Consider the following 20,498-nt stretch of genomic DNA (forward strand, 5'->3'; position numbering starts at 1 on the left):
AGCATCAATACTAGGTTACATTAGTATCCATAATGGACCATCGGCACCCTGACGCCATTATAGAATAGACTTTTACCACACATCCTTGGCAATGGAGGTGCCCAGTTCTAGAATTGCCCTCTAAGGGAATCTGGCTTTGAAGACTCAGAAAAATGTGGCCATTTTGTGAAGGAATAGTATGTAAAAGTGTCTCTTAAAATTTCACTTGGTCAAAAATATATATTTTTAAATATTTTCATTATTCTACAAGACTGGTCTATGCTATACAACCCAGGAATTGAGAGATTCTTTTTAGATGATGGTCTGCAGTTCTGTATTTGTGTTTCAGTAGTGCCATGTCAGTGTGTACATGAAGATCTGTGTCTGTATTGATAATCTGTTCAAGGGTATGGTCTTGAAACCAAGACAACCACACATGACCCAAGAATTCACTTCATCTGTATATATCCATGCATTCACTGCTCTTCCAGATTCTGAATCATGTTAGTATAGGGTGTTCTTTAGGCACACCGGATTGATCATATTTTATTTTCAGATCCCCTTTCATTTAAATTATGATTTTTTACAGGTTTAAACATATGCAGATAGAGACCACACTCATTTTCCCCTACAAAAGACATAACACAAAATTATTTGGAACATCAAGGCTGCAGCTTTATTGAAACATAACAACAACAACAACAACCATTTCTAAAGCGCTACTAGGGTTACGCAGCGCTGTACAATTCAAACATAGAAGGACAGTCCCTGCTCAAAGAGCTTACAATCTAAAAGTCAAGAGAACAATCTAAAGACAAGTGAACAATCTAGAGGACGAGTGAACAGTTAATCTGATAGGGTGGATAGATTGGGGTATTTTATATTTCTCGAGCGGTTAGGCGCCGAAGGCAGCATTGAAGAGGTGAGTTTTAAGCAGAGATTTGAAGATGGGTAGGGAGGGGGCATGGCGTATGGGTAAAGGAAGATTATTCCAGGCATAGGGTGAGGCAAGGCAGAATGAGCGGAGCCTGGAGTTGGCAGTGGTGGAGAAGGGTACTGAGAGAAGGGCTTTGTCCTGTGAGCGGAGGTTGCGGGCGGGAACATAGGGGGAGATGAGGGTGGAGAGGTAGTGAGGAGCCGCAGACTGAGTGCATTTGTAGGTAAGGAGGAGGAGCTTGAATTGTATGCGATATCTGATCGGAAGCCAATGAAGTGATTTAAGGAGAGGGGTGATATGAGTATATCGGTTTTGGCGGAATATAAGACGTGCAGCAGCGTTCTGAACGGATTGAAGGGGGGATAGATGGCCGAGTGGGAGGCCGGTGAGGAGTAAGTTGCAGTAATCAAGGCGAGAGGTAATGAGAGCATGGACGAGAGTTCTGGTGGTATGCTCAGAGAGGAAAGGGCGAATTTTGCTGATATTGAGGACATAATAACAATATATTATAGTAATGAATCCTTACCCTTCTAGCCATGGTATGACTAGACGGTATCGTTCTAGTCAATTGGTTCTTATGATATTGGCAATATAAAGCCCCTTCGGTGACGCCAAGGGCCTTCTCTGACCAAATGCCTTCATAAATTATTCATGAAGCACGCCAGTCCTTCTCAAGTGGTGACGCAAGAGAGAATGTATTACCCGTACTAAAAATCACTGAATTAAACCTCTCAGGCTGGAATATTTCAGGTCATACCTTTGCCACTGCCAGAAGTGAAGACAGTGACTTGCTTATCTTCAGCTCACACACACAGCTGTGACCTTGATAACAGCACCCACAGCTTCCAAAATATCCTGAAGAATGTACTGCAACCAGTATCAGAGAGATGGACTCCATCAGACCGATAAGGACCAGGGTAATCGACAGATATCAAATCATGACGCACCACATAGCCTGCAGTCACCAAAACCAACCTCGACATTTCAAAATTCACCATTTACTGTAAATGTTCAATCGCTTTTACCTTAGGGGCACCCTTCCATACTCTCCTAGGAATAATATTAGACCAAATAGCTTTTATCCTAGAAAATGTCACAAATATCCAAAATATTCTGCTTCATCTATCTAATGAGATCAACTCCCCTAATCATACACAGATCATTACTACCTAAGTGTAAGAGCAAAATATTAGACTCAGCTAACCATCTTTAAGCCTGAATTTAAGAGGGCGACAACAGATCCCAAAACATTCCTTGAAGTCCCAGTCAATAAACCCAAGAATTTCTAAGCCCAAAATACACGAGTGATCACAAATCCAAACAAATGTCTCTTCATTGTGCAGTACTGGAATTGAAACTAAAGAAAAAAACATTAATTACTACTACTACTACTTAACATTTCTAAAGCGCTACTAGGGTTACGCAGCGCTGTACAGTTAAACAAAGAAGGACAGTCCCTGCTCAAAGGAGCTTACAATCTAAAGGACGAAATGTCAAGTTGGGGCAGTCTAGATTTCCTGAATAGAGGTATAATGGTTATGTGCCGAAGGCGACATTGAAGAGGTGGGCTTTGAGTAAGGATTTGAAGATGGGCAGGGAGGGGGGCTTGGCGTATGGGCTCAGGGAGTTTATTCCAAGCATAGGGTGAGGCGAGGCAGAAAGGGCGGAGCCTGGAGTTGGCGGTGTTGGAGAAGGGTACTGAGAGGAGGGATTTGACCTGTGAGCGGAGGTTACGGGTAGGAACGTAAGGAGAGATGAGGGTAGAGAGGTAATGAGGGGCTGCAGATCGAGTGCATTTGTAGGTAAGTAGGAGAAGCTTGAACTGTATACGGTACCTGATCGGAAGCCAGTGAAGTGACTTGAGGAGAGGGGTGATATGGGCATATCGGTCCAGACGGAAGATAAGACGTGCAGCAGAGTTCTGAACGGATTGAAGGGGGGAGAGATGGCTAAGTGGGAGGCCAGTGAGGAGTAGGTTGCAGTAGTCAAGGCGAGAGGTAATGAGAGAGTGGACGAGAGTTCGGGTGGTGTGCTCAGAGAGAAAAGTGTGAATTTTGCTGATGTTATACAGAAAGAAGCGACAGGTCTTGACTATCTGCTGGATATGCGCAGAGAAGGAGAGGGAGGAGTCGAAGATGACTCCGAGGTTGCGGGCAGATGAGACGGGGAGGATGAGGGTGTTATCAACTGAAATAGAGAGTGGAGGGAGAGGAGAGATGGGTTTAGGTGGAAAGACAATAAGCTCGGTCTTGGCCATGTTCAGTTTCAGGTGGCGGTTGGACATCCAGGCAGCAATGTCAGATAAGCAGGTCGATACTTTGGCCTGGGTTTCCGCAGTGATGTCTGGTGTGGAAAGATAAAGCTGGGTGTCGTCAGCATAGAGATGATATTGGAAACCATGAGATGAGATCAGCGAGCCCAGAGAAGAGGTGTAGATTGAAAAAGAAGGGGTCCAAGGACAGATCCCTGAGAAACTCCAACAGAGAGCAGGATGGGGGAGGAGGAAGATCCACGAGAATGTACTCTGAAGATACGATGGGAGAGATAAGAGGAGAACCAGGAGAGGACAGAGCCCTGGAACCCAAATGAGGACAGTGTGGCAAGAAGTAAATTGTGATTGACAGTGTCAAAAGCGGCAGATAGGTCGAGGAGGATGAGGATGGAGTAATGACCTTTGGATTTGGCAAGGAACAGGTCATTACAGACTTTAGATTAGTGCCGTTTCTGTCGAGTGTAGAGTGTTATTAATAACAAAGCAAATAACACTAGCACAAATACTACTACTACTACTACTTAACATTTCTAAAGCGCTACTAGGATTACGCAGTGATGTACAGTTAAACAAAGAAGGACAGTCCCTGCTCAAAGGAGCTTACAATCTAAAGGACGAAATGTCAAGTTGGGGCAGTCTAGATTTCCTGAATAGAGGTAGGTGGTTAGGTGCTGAAGGCGACATTGAAGAAGTGGGCTTTGAGCAAGGATTTGAAGATGGGCAGGGAGGGGGCCTGGCGAATGGGCTCAGGGAATTTATTCCAAGCATGGGGTGAGGCGAGGCAGAAAGGGCGAAGCCTGGAGTTGGCAGTGGTGGAGAAGGGTACTGAAAGGAGGGATTTGTCTTGAGAGCGGAAGTTACGGGTAGGAACGTAAGGGGAGATGAGGGTAGAGAGGTAGGGAGGGGCTGCAGATCGAGTGCATTTGTAGGTTAGTAGGAGAAGCTTGAACTGTATGCGGTACCTAATCGGAAGCCAGTGAAGTGACTTGAAGAGAGGGGTGATATGAGTATATCGGTCCAGGCGGAAGATAAGACGTGCAGCAGAGTTCTGCACTTATAACCATCTGATCGCCATCTACCAAGCTTCTGAATCGCTTCAATAGACAACCCTTTCGCTGCTACAAAGGACTGTGTCCCAAAAATAGAAGATCCAGAGTACCTAAAGAAGCAGGATATAATTCAGACTTAGCCTCCCCTAAAATTGCCACATAAATATTGAATCCTAATAACCAATTATGAATTGATTTAGGTACTTTCACCCTCTCTTTCTTAGTTTCCTCCTTCCCATCCTCATTTTTTCTCAACTCATAATCCCACTCCTTAATTAACAACTCAAACAAGTCCACAAATTTGCCTTTCAAAAATTTTCTCCTCATCTTTAATGAAACATGAGCTCCAAGCTCAGCCAAAGCACTAAAAGTATGGCCCCATTTACTTAAAGGACGACCAACATTGTCCTTCCCAGTAACCCGAGGAACCTCTTAGACTGTGGAACAAATCCATAGCACCCTCTGAGTCACTGTGGGATGAAGATGAGAATCTATAGGCTCAGATGACTCCCATTACCTCAGCTGGATTCTTACCAACCTCTCTTCTCTTATGCTTCTCACTATTCAATCTGTTTACCACACGACACAAATTGCACATCAGTTTCTTATCTTTCAAACACTTGTGCAAACCCTTCCTCCCTTTTTTCTTTCCCGAGCGCCCCTTTTCCCCTCTACTTGTACCCAAAGGAGAAACAAAATCCTCACCATCAGACAGAGCTGACGTTTCCTCAGTAACCATATCAGACTCATTAGGATCAAATCTGCACCACCTCCTCTGTCCCTTGAAGGGACCCGGGTTACTGGCAATACTCTTCCCATCACTCTCTGTATTCTGAGTCATATCCAGATTTGAAACTTTACTGGCACTGCATTTATTAGGTCATTTTCCACCCATCACCCATCTCCCAGCAATTGCTTTTTTTAACGACCTTAGCTGCAACAAACTTCTGTCCAGCAGATTTACTGGGTCTTTTCCTGACAGCTTCAGCCCTCCCATTCCCCTCAACGTCCACCACATTTCTTTTGGGACCCATAACAAAACAGAAAACCACCTTTTAACTCACCACACCAGAATTATAAAAACACCACACTGGCAAACACTATACTTTAGATTAATTGAAAATTCCACAATTCCTCACCAATCACTTACCTCCAGCTCCACAAAACTTCACAAACTTAAAACCGCAACCACTCAAAACACCTCCAAAAGCACAAACTTGACGATACAGCAGAATTGAAACTCTGTTCACTTACTTTCCAGTCGCACCACTTCACATACTGCCGTCACCTAAATGTGACTCCCTGAAACACTGCACTGGCACTGGAAATATCTCCATACACCCTCTTCCCGCACTCAGAAACAGCACAGGCTCAACTGCCCCAACAACCCAAAAGTCCAAATCCCCAATAGAAAAACTTCTTCTTTCAACTATTCAACGTGATGCAACAGTACAAAAACCTCCCTCCCACATCAAAACCCCCAAAAGAATGCCACCAAAGCTCAGTCGCTCTCGATTGGCTCAAACACCAGCCAATCAATGCTCCTTTCTACTACTACTACTACTACTACTATTTAGCATTTCTATAGCGCTACAAGGCGTACGCAGCGCTGCACAAACATAGAAGAAAGACAGTCCCTGCTCAAAGAGCTTACAATCTAATAGTAGTAGTAGTAGTAACAGTACAAAAACCTCCCTCCCACATCAAAACCCCAAAAGAATGCCACCAAAGCTCAGTCGCTCTTGATTGGCTCAAACACCAGCCAATCAATGCTCTTTTCTACTACTACTACTACTACTACTACTATTTAGCATTTCTATAGCGCTACAAGGCGTACGCAGCGCTGCACAAACATAGAAGAAAGACAGTCCCTGCTCAAAGAGCTTACAATCTAATAATAGTAGTAGTAGTAGTAGTAGTAACAGTACAAAAACCTCCCTCCCACATCAAAACCCCCAAAAGATTGCCACCAAAGCTCAGTCGCTCTTGATTGGCTCAAACACCAGCCAATCAATGCTCTTTTCTACTACTACTACTACTACTACTACTATTTAGCATTTCTATAGCGCTACAAGGCGTATGCAGCGCTGCACAAACATAGAAGAAAGACAGTCCCTGCTCAAAGAGCTTACAATCTAATAGTAGTAGTAGTAGTAACAGTACAAAAACCTCCCTCCCACATCAAAACCCCCAAAAGAATGCCACCAAAGCTCAGTCGCTCTTGATTGGCTCAAACACCAGCCAATCAATGCTCTTTTCTACTACTACTACTACTATTTAGCATTTCTATAGCGCTACAAGGCGTATGCAGCGCTGCACAAACATAGAAGAAAGACAGTCCCTGCTCAAAGAGCTTACAATCTAATAATAGTAGTAGTAGTAGTAACAGTACAAAAACCTCCCTCCCACATCAAACCCCCCAAAAGAATGCCACCAAAGCTCAGTCGCTCCCGATTGGCTCAAACACCAGCCAATCAATGCTCCTCTCTCATCGCTTCCGACAAGGTAAGGAACAGAGGGGAAAAATATGCTGTGGGGCTGTTCTGCACACGTTATATTGCCCCAGATTATTCTGGGGCTTATTTCTTATTGCTTTGGATTAAACTTCCTAGTGGTTCCTTTTCTTATGTGTTATTGAATTTAACCCACTGGCTACAAGTTTGTAGTCTGTAGTGACAGTAATGATCGAGAACAAATATCCGCCAGAAGGCGGAGAACTCTAGACGCCCCACGGACAACAACAAGAAATGAAATAAAAGTGGGAGGACGACCAAGGATTCCAAAGACTGAAAGGATCTCTCTATATAAAAAGCAACACCAACGTTCTATGAAGCCTCCAGCCGGAAGTGTGAAGGGGGCGAGATATCCGGTTTCCCCATGAGTGTCTGCCCCGCCCTCTCTGTAACACAGTCAGTGAAGGAAAACAGCAGAGCACGAAATCAAATCGCTGGCTCTGTAACAGTGAAGGACTCAGAGGGGGGAGGGGAGAGAGGCCAGAGGGCAGGGACACACACACTCCCACATGCACACAGAAGAAAACATTGCTAGCCCTAGTTTCATTTGCATCAGAAACGGGGCTTTTTTTTACTAGTATACAATAGAACATAGTACAGATCTCTCTATATAAAAAGCAACACCAACATTCTATGAAGCCTCCAGCCGGAAGTGTGAAGGGGGCGAGATATCCGGTTTCCCTATGAGTGTCTGCCCCACCCTCTCTGTAACACAGTCAGTGAAGGAAAACAGCAGAGCAGGAAATCAAATCGCTGGCTCTGTAACAGTGAAGGACTCAGAGGGGGGAGGGGAGAGAGGCCAGAGGGCAGGGACACACACACTCCCACATGCACACAGAAGAAAACATTGCTAGCCCCCGTTTCATTTGCATCAGAAATGGGGCTTTTTTTTTACTAGTTTACAATAGAACATAGTACAGATCTCTCTATATAAAAAGCAACACCAACGTTCTATGAAGCCTCCAGCCGGAAGTGTGAAGGGGGCAAGATATCCGGTTTCCCTATGAGTGTCTGCCCCGCCCTCTCTGTAACACAGTCAGTGAAGGAAAACAGCAGAGCACGAAATCAAATCGCTGGCTCTGTAACAGTGAAGGACTCAGAGGGGGGAGGGGGAGAGAGGCCAGAGGCCAAGGACACACACACTCCCACATGCACACAGAAGAAAACATTGCTAGCCCCCCTTTCATTTGCATCAGAAACGGGGCTTTTTTTACTAGTATATATAATAATAAAGATGTTTATTGAGGTATAAAGACTCTGACACAACGTCGTGTTTCGGCTGTTAGGCCTGCATCAGGAGTCTATAATCAAATTTTGAATACATAAATTATAAAAAAAACAATATAAAAGTAGACAACATATATATACGTTTAAATATTTAAAATTAATTTTATAATTTTAAATATTATATAAAAAAGTATGTATAATAACAAATTAGATGCATTTAAGAATGAATATGAATTTAAACAGATGATTAAATTTTTAAGAAAATAAAACATTTAAATTCATCAAAAAATAAAATAAAACCTTCCATATTTAAAAATATGTAAAGACAAAAAATGGTGTGCTTGTATAAAAATGATGTACATAAAAATAAATAACAATATGTAAATGAATTCTCATGTCTACACAAAGTAAGAAAGCAGTGTGGATTGGATACATTAAACATGGATAACCAAATGCATTCAAAGGTGAATTTGTACACATTAAAAATTAAATGAATCCTCTCATATATTAAAAAAAGGGGGGTCAAACAATGAATAAATATTTAAACGCATAAAATGGTGTGCTTATATAAATACAATTTGCACATGAATAGATACAAATATGTCAAAGAATTCACATGTCTAAACATATAAATGATTATAGCACATATATGCATGTGTTTGAAAAAATACCTCAATAAACATCTTTATTATTATACTAGACTTTGAGCCTGTAAAAACGGGCTATTATAGGAAGGGGGGGTTGAAAGGCCCGCCCCCACCGCCGAGTTCACCGCTGCCCCTCCCCCTCCGAGTTCGCGCCCCCCCACCGAGCCGTCACCACCCACCTTCCACCCGGCCGGGCCCTCGCTCCGCTATTGAAACAGCGAGGGTCCGGGAACGCAGCACTGAGCTCTGCTGAGCTGCCGACGTCGGCCTTCGTTCTTCTTCTCTGCCTGTCCCGCCCTTGTGTGACGTAACGTCGTCGAGGCCGGGACAGAGGCAGAGAAGAAGAAGGAAGGGCGATGTCGGCAGCTCAGCAGAGCTCAGTGCTGCGTTCCCAGACCCTCGCTGTTTCAATAGTGGAGCGAGGGCCCGACCGGGTAGAAGGTGGGTGGCGGCGGCGACTCGGGTGGGGGGAGCGTTAGACGGCGGTGTCCCTCCCTCAGCAATGCGCAGTACAGACCCTCTGTGTTCCGCCCCCCGTCATCACGTATTGACATGGGGGCGGGGCAGAGAAGGTCTCTACTGCGCATTTGCGAGTGAGTACGGTCACTCGCCATTTATATGTTTGATATCCTTTCAGTCTTTGGAATCCTTGGTCGTCCTCCCACTTTTATTTCATTTCTCGTGACAGTAATGATCGCCAACTTGCCCCGAGTCAACCGAACAGACTGACTGGGTCCTGAGTTTAACCTATTGAATGCTGAAAGTTGTAGTTGTTGTTATCCAAAGGAAATTAATGGAACAATTAGAACTACAGCTCCCTGCATGCAGTGGGAGAAAACCAGGACCAAATAAATCTGCTTGGTTTATGTGAGCTGGCAACCCTTAGGGAGTGCAAGGTGATGCATTTTTCAAAGAATACAATGGACATCAGTTTTCAGTGTTTGTCATGGATAAAAAGTCTTACCAGTCAGAGGCTGTACGGAGAAATATATGTAATTTATGCTTTTTGACCATGTTTTCTCCCTCTTTCTCTCTTACCTTATTAAACTTTCTTTCCATTTCTCTAAGTTATCTTCTTTACCTTCTCCAGTTTGTGCTGTTGCGCTGGGCATGGAGGGCGGGGCAATTGCCGATTCCCAGATCTCAGCCACATCTGTGCACTATGGATTCCTGGGCATCCAGCGCTGGGGTCCTGAGCTTGCTCGACTGAACAAGAAAGGAATTGTAAATGCCTGGACCTCAAGCTACTATGACAAAACTCCTTGGATTCAAGTAATACACCACTTAACTTCCATTTGTAAATGATAGCGTATACCTCACTTAATTTTAAAATAAGGGTCCTTAGTACTTCCCAGTGATCTTTGTGCTAGTGTGACAGAAAGAAGGATCTTTCTGTCATATTCTCCTGGCCAAACCTGTCTGTGGAGACACTCGGATGCTTTTTCATGCAACCCTCTAATGAACACATTTCCCCACAAAACACTGATGCTTACTTGTTGGTTCTTTGCCTCCTGCCCAGAGGATTTGATGTCTTCATACCAATCTTGGTGCTGCTTTATCACTCTTCTGTGATATGGGGTCTTCATTGCAATGTTGGTGCTGCTTTATCACTCTACTGGTGGTATGGGGTCTTCATTATAATGTTGGCGTTGCTTTATCACTCTACTGGTGGTATGGGGTCTTCATTATAATCTTGGTGCTGCTTTATCACTCTTCTGGTGGTATGGGGGAGGGGGGTCTTCATTGCAGTTTTGATGCTGCTTTATCACTCTTCTGGTGGTATGGGGTTTTCATTATAATGTTGGTGCTGCTATATCACTCTTCTGTGGTATGGGGTCTTCATTATAATGTTGGTGTTGCTTTATCACTCTTCTCTTCTGTGGTATGGGGTCTTCATTATAATGTTGGTGTTGCTTTATCACTCTACTGGTGGTATGGGGTCTTCATTATAATGTTGGTGCTGCTTTATCACTCTTCTGTGGTATGGGGTCTTCATTATAATGTTGGTGCTGTTTTATCACTCTTCTGTGATATTTATTTATTTATTTATTTATTGCATTTGTATCCCACATTTTCCCACCTTTTTGCAGGCTCAATGTGGCTTACAATACATCACGAATAGTGGAAATATATTAGAAAATAGACATTTAGTGTTACAGAAGAGTCTTGGGTAACATGATAATGATAAGACATGATAATAATATAACAAGCATATATTATATGGGGTCTTCATTGTAATGTTGGTGCTGCTGTATCACTCTTCTGTGGTATGGGGGGGGTCTTCATTATAATGTTGGTGCTGCTATATCACTCTTCTGTGGTATGGGGGGGTCTTCATTATAATGTTGGTGCTGCTATATCACTGCGCTGCGTACGTCTAGTAGCGCTTTAAGTAGTAGTACTGGTGGTATGGGGTTTTCATTGTAATGTTGGTGCTGCTTTATCACTCCTCTGGTGGTACGGTGTCTTCTGCTACAAAGTTTATGCTCCTATATTTACGCTCCTGAATTTATGCACCTAAATTACTAACATAATTGATGTTCGTTCCTACATACATTTAGGATCATAAATTACGCTCCTAAATTTATAAGCGTAAATTTAGGATCATAAATTTAGGTGTGTAAATTTAGGAGCATGAACTTTGTAGAATAAGGTCCACTGTGTCTTCATTGCAATGTTGGTGCTGCTTTCCCCCTCTTCTGGTCCCTTGGGGTCTTCAGTACATTGTTTTTGTTACTGTTGCCCTTCTCACAGTACCTTGGAGTCTCCATGGCCCTGTTAGTGCCTTTTGCTTCTCTTTTGGTGTCATGGGGTCTTCATGTCACTCTTGATGTCTTGTAGTGCTGGTGCTGTATTCCAAGTTGTATTGAAAATGGATGGAAAATCCCATTAAAGTGCAAAATTGCTTGTCCCGTTGATAACAAATGATTCAGAATTGAAAATGAATCGATTGAGTGATTGATCGGAAAATGAACCAAGCCAAAAATGTTTCCTATGCACACTCCTAATGATTAGCTTTCTACAGGATGAGAATAGGTAGGAACCATTCACTCTTTTATTTATACTGGTCTTTCCAAAAAAGCGGGGAATGAGCTTCTGATTTTTCAGAATGAGGTAGCCAAAAAGATAATATAGAAAAACAAGTGGGAAAGGGCAGTTCTTTTTTGTATATATGTGTGTGTGTGTGTATATATATATATATATATATATATATATATATATATATATATATATATATATATATATATATGTTTATTGGCTGCGAATCTCACTTTGTATACAATTTTTAAAATGCTTAAATTGGGCTTTGGATCTAGATACCTGTGTGCCAAATGTAGCAGAATTAGAAAAGGTACAGAGGAGGGCAATGAAAATGATGAAGGGGATGGGATGACTTCCTTATAAGGAAAGGCTAAAGCGGCTAGAGCTCTTCAGCTTGGAGAAGAGACAGCTGAGGGGGAGGTATGATAGAGGTCTATAAAATACTGAGTGAAGTGGAACGGGTAGACGCTCAAAAAAATAAAAGGACTAGTAAATTTAAAACAAATCGGAGAACATATTTATTCACTCAGCATGAAATTCAACTATGGAATTTGTTGCCACAGAATGTGGTGAAAGCAGTTAGCTTAGCAGGGTTTTAAAAAAAGGATTTGGCTAACTTCTTAAAAGAAAAAGTCCATAAGTTATTAAGATGGACCTGGGAAAATCCACTGCTTATTTCTAGGATAAGCAGCGTAAAATCTGTTTTACTGTTCAGGGATCTTGCCAGGTACTTGTGACCTGGATTGACCACTGTTGGAAACAGGATACTGGGTTTGATGGATCTTTGGTCTGTCCCAGTATAACAGTGCTTGTGTTCTTATGTTAATGGCAGTTGCTAAATGTATAAGTGCCCTATCGTTGAAATTTCAGCAGCACTTTATGTACACCCCCTCATTCTATAGCAGTTTGTTTAAATTTAAGTTCTATTTGCATCCATTTATATGTGTAAGCATGTTTAATGGCAGTAGTTTGCCTAACCACTGTTCTTTTAACTACATACTAAAATGGCTTAGTGCGTAATTGTAGGGTGGGCATTCATAGGGAGGGGCTTGGGCATATCATAAGCATTGTCAGTATTTAAGCAGACAGCTAACATAATTCTATAACTTACATGCCTAAATGCCACACATAGGTGCATCTAATGGTCAAAAAGACCTTTGGATAGAAAAGTGAGTTTTCTATCCGAAGGTCTTTTTAAAGACCTCATTGTTCCATCCTCTTGTGTCTACATTTATTGACCATTAGATGTTGTTCATGTATTTTATCCTAAAGACTCCTGATGCAGGCTACCAGCCAAAACACTTTATTGTGTTGAGTCTTCACCAATAAATTATCTACAATCAACTGAAGTCTCCTTGTTTGTCTCTAGTTAAGCCTGGTCTATTTCCCACTCCCATCTTTATTGCTGTTGTTTCGTCATGGGATCTCGGCATTCCTCCGTCTAAGCGGACTCTCACCCATTTACACTAGCCATAAACCTGGCGTATGTATGCACATTTACATTTAAGTGAGCAAATGCTGGTTTATGCCAATAATTCTTTAAGCATAAAGCACACACCAACAAAAAGGACAATTCCCTACGAAGCCAAATCCGCAGAAACCAAGAAAGTAGGGAAGGGACATTGGCCAACCAATTAACCAATGTAGTCCAGGGGTAGGTTGTAACAAATTTATTGAGCAGATATCAAAGTGCAAACAGATTCTGTTGATTAATACATTTGTTGCAGCTTACCTCTGGACTGTTTCGGGTAATTGGTTGGCCAACATCCCTTCTGTACTTTCTTAGTTTCTGTGAATAATTCTTTAAGAACATTTATGCCTGTAAATGCTTTTACAGAATAGGCTCTTAGCCTGTGGAAATTGGGGCCTAAAGTTTGATGGCCTGTTACAGAATTGCTTCCATAGAGGGTAATTCTGTAAAGGAGTGTCTATTTTAGGTACCAAGAAAGAACCTATTCTATAGAGAAAAGTAGGCACCTACTTCCCTTTGTAGGATATTAATGCAGTCATGTATATTGCACATGTATATATTTAGCCAGCATTCACTCAGATAAGTTAAGTGATTGAAGATTTCTTTAAAAGTTGAAATTATTTATTAAGATACCTTAAGAATGTTTGTATATTGACAGGAATTGATGAGGAGGTCGGTGGGTAAAGTTTTGATGACATAAACCTCTGGTTGTCAAGTACCACTGCTGAGGTTCCTTCCATAATTAGTCTTTGTTTCATATTAGTGTGGGTCAGTTATATTGTGGTCACTTTTGGACACCAGTTGTATTTAGGCAGGAATACTTACAACCATTATGTGCATAACTGTGCAGCCCACCCATATTTATTTTATTTTTTGTTACATTTGTACCCCGTGCTTTCCCACTCATGGCAGGCTCAATGCGGCTTACATGGGGCAATGGAGGGTTAAGTGACTTGCCCAAAGTCACAAGGAGCTGCCTGTGCCTAAAGTGGGAATCAAACTCAGTTCCTTAGTTCCCCAGGACCAAAGTCCACCACCCTAACCACTAGGTCAGTCCTCCACATTCCATCCAGACTCCTCCCATGTGAATGCTCACCTGCAAAGTATTTACCATCGAAGGTAGACACCTACTTATTGAACAGCACATAGCTGGATTATTTAGTGTGTATGTACATAAATGGAGGAGTAGAGTGGAGGAGTGGCCTAGTGGTTAGTGCAGTGGACTTTGATCCTGGGGAACTGAGTTGGATTCCCACTGCAGCTGCTTGTGACTCTGGGCAAGTCACTTAACCCTCCATTGCCCCTGGTACAAAATAAGTACCTGACACTTTGAATGTAGTTGCAAAAACCTCAGAAAGGCGGTATATCAAGTCCCATTTCCCTTTCCCTAAATGACTAGAATACCAGCATTTAAGCACATACCTGCCACCTAAATCTACGAGGCTCCCCATAATGCTACTGAAAATTTGTACAGAATACCCCAGCACTGTTTGGATGTTACTGAGGTGGAGAGAGGGCAGAGTATGAGTGTTACACCTAACTCACAGATAATGAGTGATATTCAGCCACTGTCCATATAGCTAAAGACCTACTTATTCAGAAAAGCATTCCCCCCGACCTAACTTAGATGCCTCAACTCTGCAACACAGCAAAACCATAGATTGTATTGGACATTATATAGTCCTTCCTATCTTCGATCCCTATGTACCTGAATATACTAACCTTACCCGACCCTAATATCAAATTGTATTTGTTTCCATACCAGACTTGGCGATCGCCTTTATGGTATTATGTAAGCCACATTGAGACTGCAAATAGGTGGGAAAATGTGGGATATAAATAAATAAATGGTTTAATTTAGGTCAGATAAAAGACCAACCCAAATTACACTGCTTAGCTCTATAGATTGTTGCAGAACTATGCATGTAGCAGATGTCTGACCCATACCTATAGCTCAGAGGTCATGCAGATAGTCAAACCTAGGGCCCTGTTTACTAAGCCGTACTGTGGGCGCGCTATCGTTTCTAGCACGCGCTCATACTAGAGACACCCATAGGAATATATGGGTGTCTGTAGCATTAGCGTGTGCTAAAAACACTAGCGCACCTTAATAAACAGAACCCCTAGTTTCTGTCTTCTGGAATCGATTGCCTTTAAAGCTTAAAGGAATTGAGGATTAATATACTTTTAGTAGATGTTTTTTAAAACAGGATTGGTTGCACAAATTGGGTAATATTTAAGTTTTTAATGAACACTTCGATTGATTGTACTTGGTGATTTATAAGATTTCCTGTTTTGTTTTTATATTTTTATTTGCTGTATGCTTTTAAGCATGGGTTTATAGTGCCTTACCAGTACGTGACATTTTGAAGGAGAAATGAACTTTTTAATAAGTCATTAGTCTATGTAATGAAGAGATTGGTACAAACATGGAGACAATATGTTTCATTCTAAACCCTCATTGAGGTTTTCAAAGAAACAGAGGGAAGCCTGGTGTGAAGGGAAGAAGACCGATACCCTATGGCAGATCTAACTTGTGGGTTTCCTGAGCCTTTTGTAGTTAGTTGATCCTTATCAGAGACTTTATGAATGGTTAATGGCAGTAGTGTGCCTAACCGCTATTCTTTAACTACATACTAAAATGGCTTAGTGTGTAATTGCAGGGTGGGCCTTCCCTGACCTTTCAATGGTCAAAACGGTAGGATTCTGTAGTTAACTGAGCTGACAAAGCACAGTCAATGATCTGTAACATTAAGAATTTAGAAACAGCACTGATTTTGGTCTGTAAAGTGGGGGTTATAAATCATATAAATTAAATTACATTCACTAGGTAGTATTTACTCTTTCAGTTTGATGACGTACTTGCGTACTTTTAAACTGAGTAGCCCTTGTGGTATGGAGGGATGGATTGCTAAACCTTCTAACACAGCCTCTTCAATGCTGAGAATTGTGTATTTTAGAAGCAGGTCAGATATTTGTGATGCATAATCCTCTCTCTAATACAAGTGCTTCCCTACTGGTTGACCTTTTTTGGATCTCTTGTTTATTTAGAAAAAATATGTATTGCAGCCAAAGTAGAGAGAATAAAATCTCAGGACTCTGATCTTAATCTTCAGTACAAAGTATACCCCAAAAGGATGTCCCAGCATTAAAAAATAATAATTTGCGAAGGATGCAGTTCAAAATTTGGGCTTTGATTTTAGTATATATCCTGGGTGATTTGTTTAGCCCTCACCTTTGCTGTTAGTTCTTCATGTGACCTTGGGGAAAGTATTGTGACTCCAAGGTCAAATTGTTTTCCCAGGGAACAGTTGAAATTACTGCTGTCCAATTTTGGGGCCCTGTTTACTAAGCAGCGTTATAAGTGTGTTAACGTTTTTAACGTGAGTTAACCATGTACGTGCCTACAATATCCCTATAGGCGTCTACATGGTTAACGCACACGCTAAGTGTAGACGCGCTAAAAACACTAACGCATCTTAGTAAACAGGGCCCTTGGTTCTGTATTGCCTCTGACTGTGCTGACTTTGGTAAATTGCTTCCCTTCCATCTCACAGGTCAACCTGCTGAGGAAGATGAGGCTGACTGGCATTGTCACCCAGGGAGCAAGCCGGGCAGGCAAGGCAGAGTATATCCGTGCGTTCAAGGTGGCATACAGTCATGATGGACATGAATTCACCTACCACAAAGGGGAAGAGAAAGCCAAGGATACGGTGAGCCTAAGACAAAATGAGGACATGGTGTCCTGTGGATATCTAAGGAGTACAGTATATATTAAGCAGTCTTTCATCAGCAGTGTCTGGACCAGTGGTTCTCTGGCTTGCTCTTGAAGCCCTTAACTCAATCCTTGTAGCAGAGTAACAGATGGTAGATGACGACCAGCATGGTCCATCTAGTCTGCCCAGTGAGATGACTAGAGTTTTGTCTGCTGCATGCAGAATATACAGGCTATACCCTTCTATGTGTAAAAGTCAATTAAGTTTTGCTTTGATTCTGTCCTTTTGCTGTATAGGGATCCTTTCTGTTTATCCCACACATTTTTGAGCTGTCACTGTTTTTGTCTTTAGCACTAAAAGGATAAGAGAGTATATAATATATAAAGCAAAAAACCAACCTCTCTTGTATAAAGTGCACAGTACGTAATACGCTGTAGTATTCCTGTGGAGTGCAAATAAGAGAAAGGGAAAAGGCCTGTGCACCAACCTCAACCCTATGTATGTTAATGGGGTAAAGAGGCAGTGCTTTTTTTGTGCCGGTACGCAACGGTACGGCGTACCGGCACCTTTTTTTTTTTTCCTCCCCCCGCCCCATGAGTCCATGTCCCGCACGCAGTGCTCCTCCTCTTGCCTCTACGTCACTGCGCTCCTCCGGGGTCTTCCTCCAGGGGCAGTGACGTAGAGGCAAGAGGAGGAGCGGCTGCGGGGCAACAGCCAATGCCTAATGGCTGTCTACAGTGCCGGGGTGCCGCGTTTCAGCCAGGTTTCAATTTTTTTTTAAAATCTTCTTTTTCTTTGTGTAGCGGCCGCTGCTGCTCAACAGGAGAAGCAGCAGCGGCCGGAAATAGGGGCTGGTGCCGCGTGCGTCGCGACTTCGCGCCGTTCGAGGGAAACTTGGCAGGGAGAGGGAAACCAACAGAGGGAAGGATTAGGGAGAGAGGGAAACCAACAGAGGGAAGGATTGGGGAGAAAGAGAAAGAGGGAAACCAACAGAGGGAAGGATTGGGGAGAGAGGGAAACCAACAGAGGGAAGGATTGGGGAGAAAGAGAAAGAGGGAAACCAACAGAGGGAAGGATTGGGGAGAGAGGGAAACCAACAGAGGGAAGGATTGGGGAGAAAGAGAAAGAGGGAAACCAACAGAGGGAAGGATTGGGGAGAGAGAGAAAGAGGGAAACCAACAGAGAGAAGGATTGGGGAGAGAGAGAAAGAGGGAAACCAACAGAGGGAAGGATTAGGGAGAGAGGGAAACCAACAGAGGGAAGGATTGGGGAGAAAGAGAAAGAGGGAAACCAACAGAGGGAAGGATTGGGGAGAGAGGGAAACCAACAGAGGGAAGGATTGGGGAGAAAGAGAAAGAGGGAAACCAACAGAGGGAAGGATTGGGGAGAGAGGGAAACCAACAGAGGGAAGGATTGGGGAGAAAGAGAAAGAGGGAAACCAACAGAGGGAAGGATTGGGGAGAGCGAGAAAGAGGGAAACCAACAGAGAGAAGGATTGGGGAGAGAGAGAAAGAGGGAAACCAACAGAGGGAAGGATTGGGGAGAGAGAGAAAGAGGGAAATCAACAGAGGGAAGAATTGGGGAGAGAGAGAGGGAACACAACAGAGGGAAGGATTGGGGAGAGAGAAAGAGGGGAAAACAACAGAAGGAAGGATTGGGGAGAGAGAGAGAGAGGGAAAACAACAGAGGGAAGGATTGGGGAGAGAGATTGAGAGGGAAAACAACAGCGGGAAGGATTGGGGAGAGAGAGGGGAAAACAGATGGAAGGATGGGGAGAGAGAGGGAAAAACAGATGGAAGGATTGGGGAGAGAGGGGGAAAACAGATGGAAGGATTGGGGAGAGAGGGAAAAACACAGATGGAAGGATTGGGGAGAGAGGGAAAAACAGATGGAAGGATGGGGAAAGAGAAAGGGAAAACAGATGGAAGGATGGGGAAAGAGAGAGGGAAAACAGATGGAAGGATGGGGAGAGAGAGAAAGAGGGAAACCAACAGAGGGAAGGATTGGGGAGAGAGAGAGAAAGAGGGAATCAACAGAGGGAAGGATTGGGGAGAGAGAGAGAGAGGGAAAACAACAGAGGGAAGGATTGGGGAGAGAGAGAAAGAGGGAAATCAACAGAGGGAAGGATTGGGGAGAGAGAGAGAAAGAGGGGAAAAACAGATGGAAGGATTGGGGAGAGAGGGGAAAAACAGATGGAAGGATGGGGAGAGAGAAAAAGAGGGAAAACAACAGGGAAGGATTGGGGAGAGAGAGGGGAAACAGATGGAAGGATGGGGAGAGATAGGGAAAAACAGATGGAAGGATTGGGGAGAGAGGGAAAAACACAGATGGAAGGATTGGGGAGAGAGGGAAAAACAGATGGAAGGATGGGGAAAGAGAGGGAAACAGATGGAAGGATGGGGAGAGAGAGGGGGAAAAAACAGATGGAAGGATGGGGAGAGAGAGAGGGAAAAACAGATGGAAGGATGGGGATAGGGAGAGAAAGAGGGAAGACGCTGGATGGAAGAATGCAGAAAGAAATAGGGGAGACACTGGAAGGATGGGGAGAGAAAGCAGAGCTGCTGGATGGAAAAGGGGAATAGAGAAAGACTGGAGAATAAGAGGAAGGGGCATGGGGAGAACAAGGGTGAGGAAAAGATGAAAAGCCACAGGTAGATTAAGAATGGATAGTAAGAATGAATTAAATCTGGACAGAGAGCCTGAAAAATATTGAAGAAAGCAAGAAAAAGGAGACAAAAATGACAAATGGCACAGAAGAGTTAAGCGAAAACAAAGGAAAGGAGAATCACAGACTGGGACCAATATGGAAAGAAAAACAGTCACCAGACAACAAAGGTAGAAAAAAATCATTTTATTTTCATTTTAGTGTTTGTAATATGTCCAATTTGAGAATTTACATTGGCTGTCTTATTTTGCACTGGGTATACTGGAGCTGTAAGAGCTTACAGAGATTATTTATAATGAAAAAAAATCACGTTATTTTTTTCTCCTACAGTACTGTAATATTTTCAATGATGTCTGTTTATATGCGCCATGGCTGGTATAGGGGGTGTGGTTAATATGGGTGTGGCTATCATAGGGGTGGAGCCATATGTGGTGACCCCGCCCATAATGAGTACCGGCACCTTTTTTTCTACAAAAAAAGCACTGTAAAGAGGAAATAGATGGGTCCAACTTCCTTCATCGGCATAAAAAAACCCTTTATTCTTAGCTCTTGCTAAAAACTCCACAGGAAGTTCTAATTATCAGTCCCAAAAACATAAAGAAAACACTTAGCTTTTGGGTTGGTGATAGGCGCAAAAAAACGTGCAACCAAAGTCAGTCACACTGACTGCGGCCAAAGTTTCGCTACTGTGAGCTGTTTCAAGGCGTGCATGACCAATCAGTAACGCTGAACTGAGCACAATTCGTCTTCAGGCCACCAGGGTCCCCTGGTTTGCTCATTAATACCTTTCAAGTAGAATTAGAAAAGGTGCAGAGAAGGGCGACGAAAATGATAAAGGGGATGGGACGACTTCCCTATGTTTGTGCAGCGCTGCGTAAGCCTTGTAGCGCTATAGAAATGCTAAATAGTAGTAGTAGTAGGAAAGGCTAAAGTGGCTAGGGCTGTTCAGCTTGGAGAAAGGGCGGCTGAGGGGAGATATG

General features: G+C 43.0%; 1 protein-coding gene across 2 annotated transcripts in view; it reads left to right on the plus strand.

Moving 5' to 3' along the window:
- Nucleotides 1–20,498, plus strand: part of MFGE8 (milk fat globule-EGF factor 8 protein) — a 158,199-nt gene that overhangs the window by 83,302 nt on the left and 54,399 nt on the right. For both annotated transcript variants that reach the window (XM_030189697.1, XM_030189698.1), the window contains exons 5-6: nucleotides 9,715–9,896; nucleotides 16,695–16,850. In XM_030189697.1, the coding sequence (XP_030045557.1) occupies nucleotides 9,715–9,896; nucleotides 16,695–16,850 (338 nt within the window). The remainder of the gene's footprint in view (nucleotides 1–9,714; nucleotides 9,897–16,694; nucleotides 16,851–20,498) is intronic.

This window comes from Microcaecilia unicolor, chromosome 1 (genome assembly GCF_901765095.1).
Source record: "Microcaecilia unicolor chromosome 1, aMicUni1.1, whole genome shotgun sequence".
In the NCBI taxonomy this organism is placed as follows: Eukaryota; Metazoa; Chordata; class Amphibia; order Gymnophiona; family Siphonopidae; genus Microcaecilia; species Microcaecilia unicolor.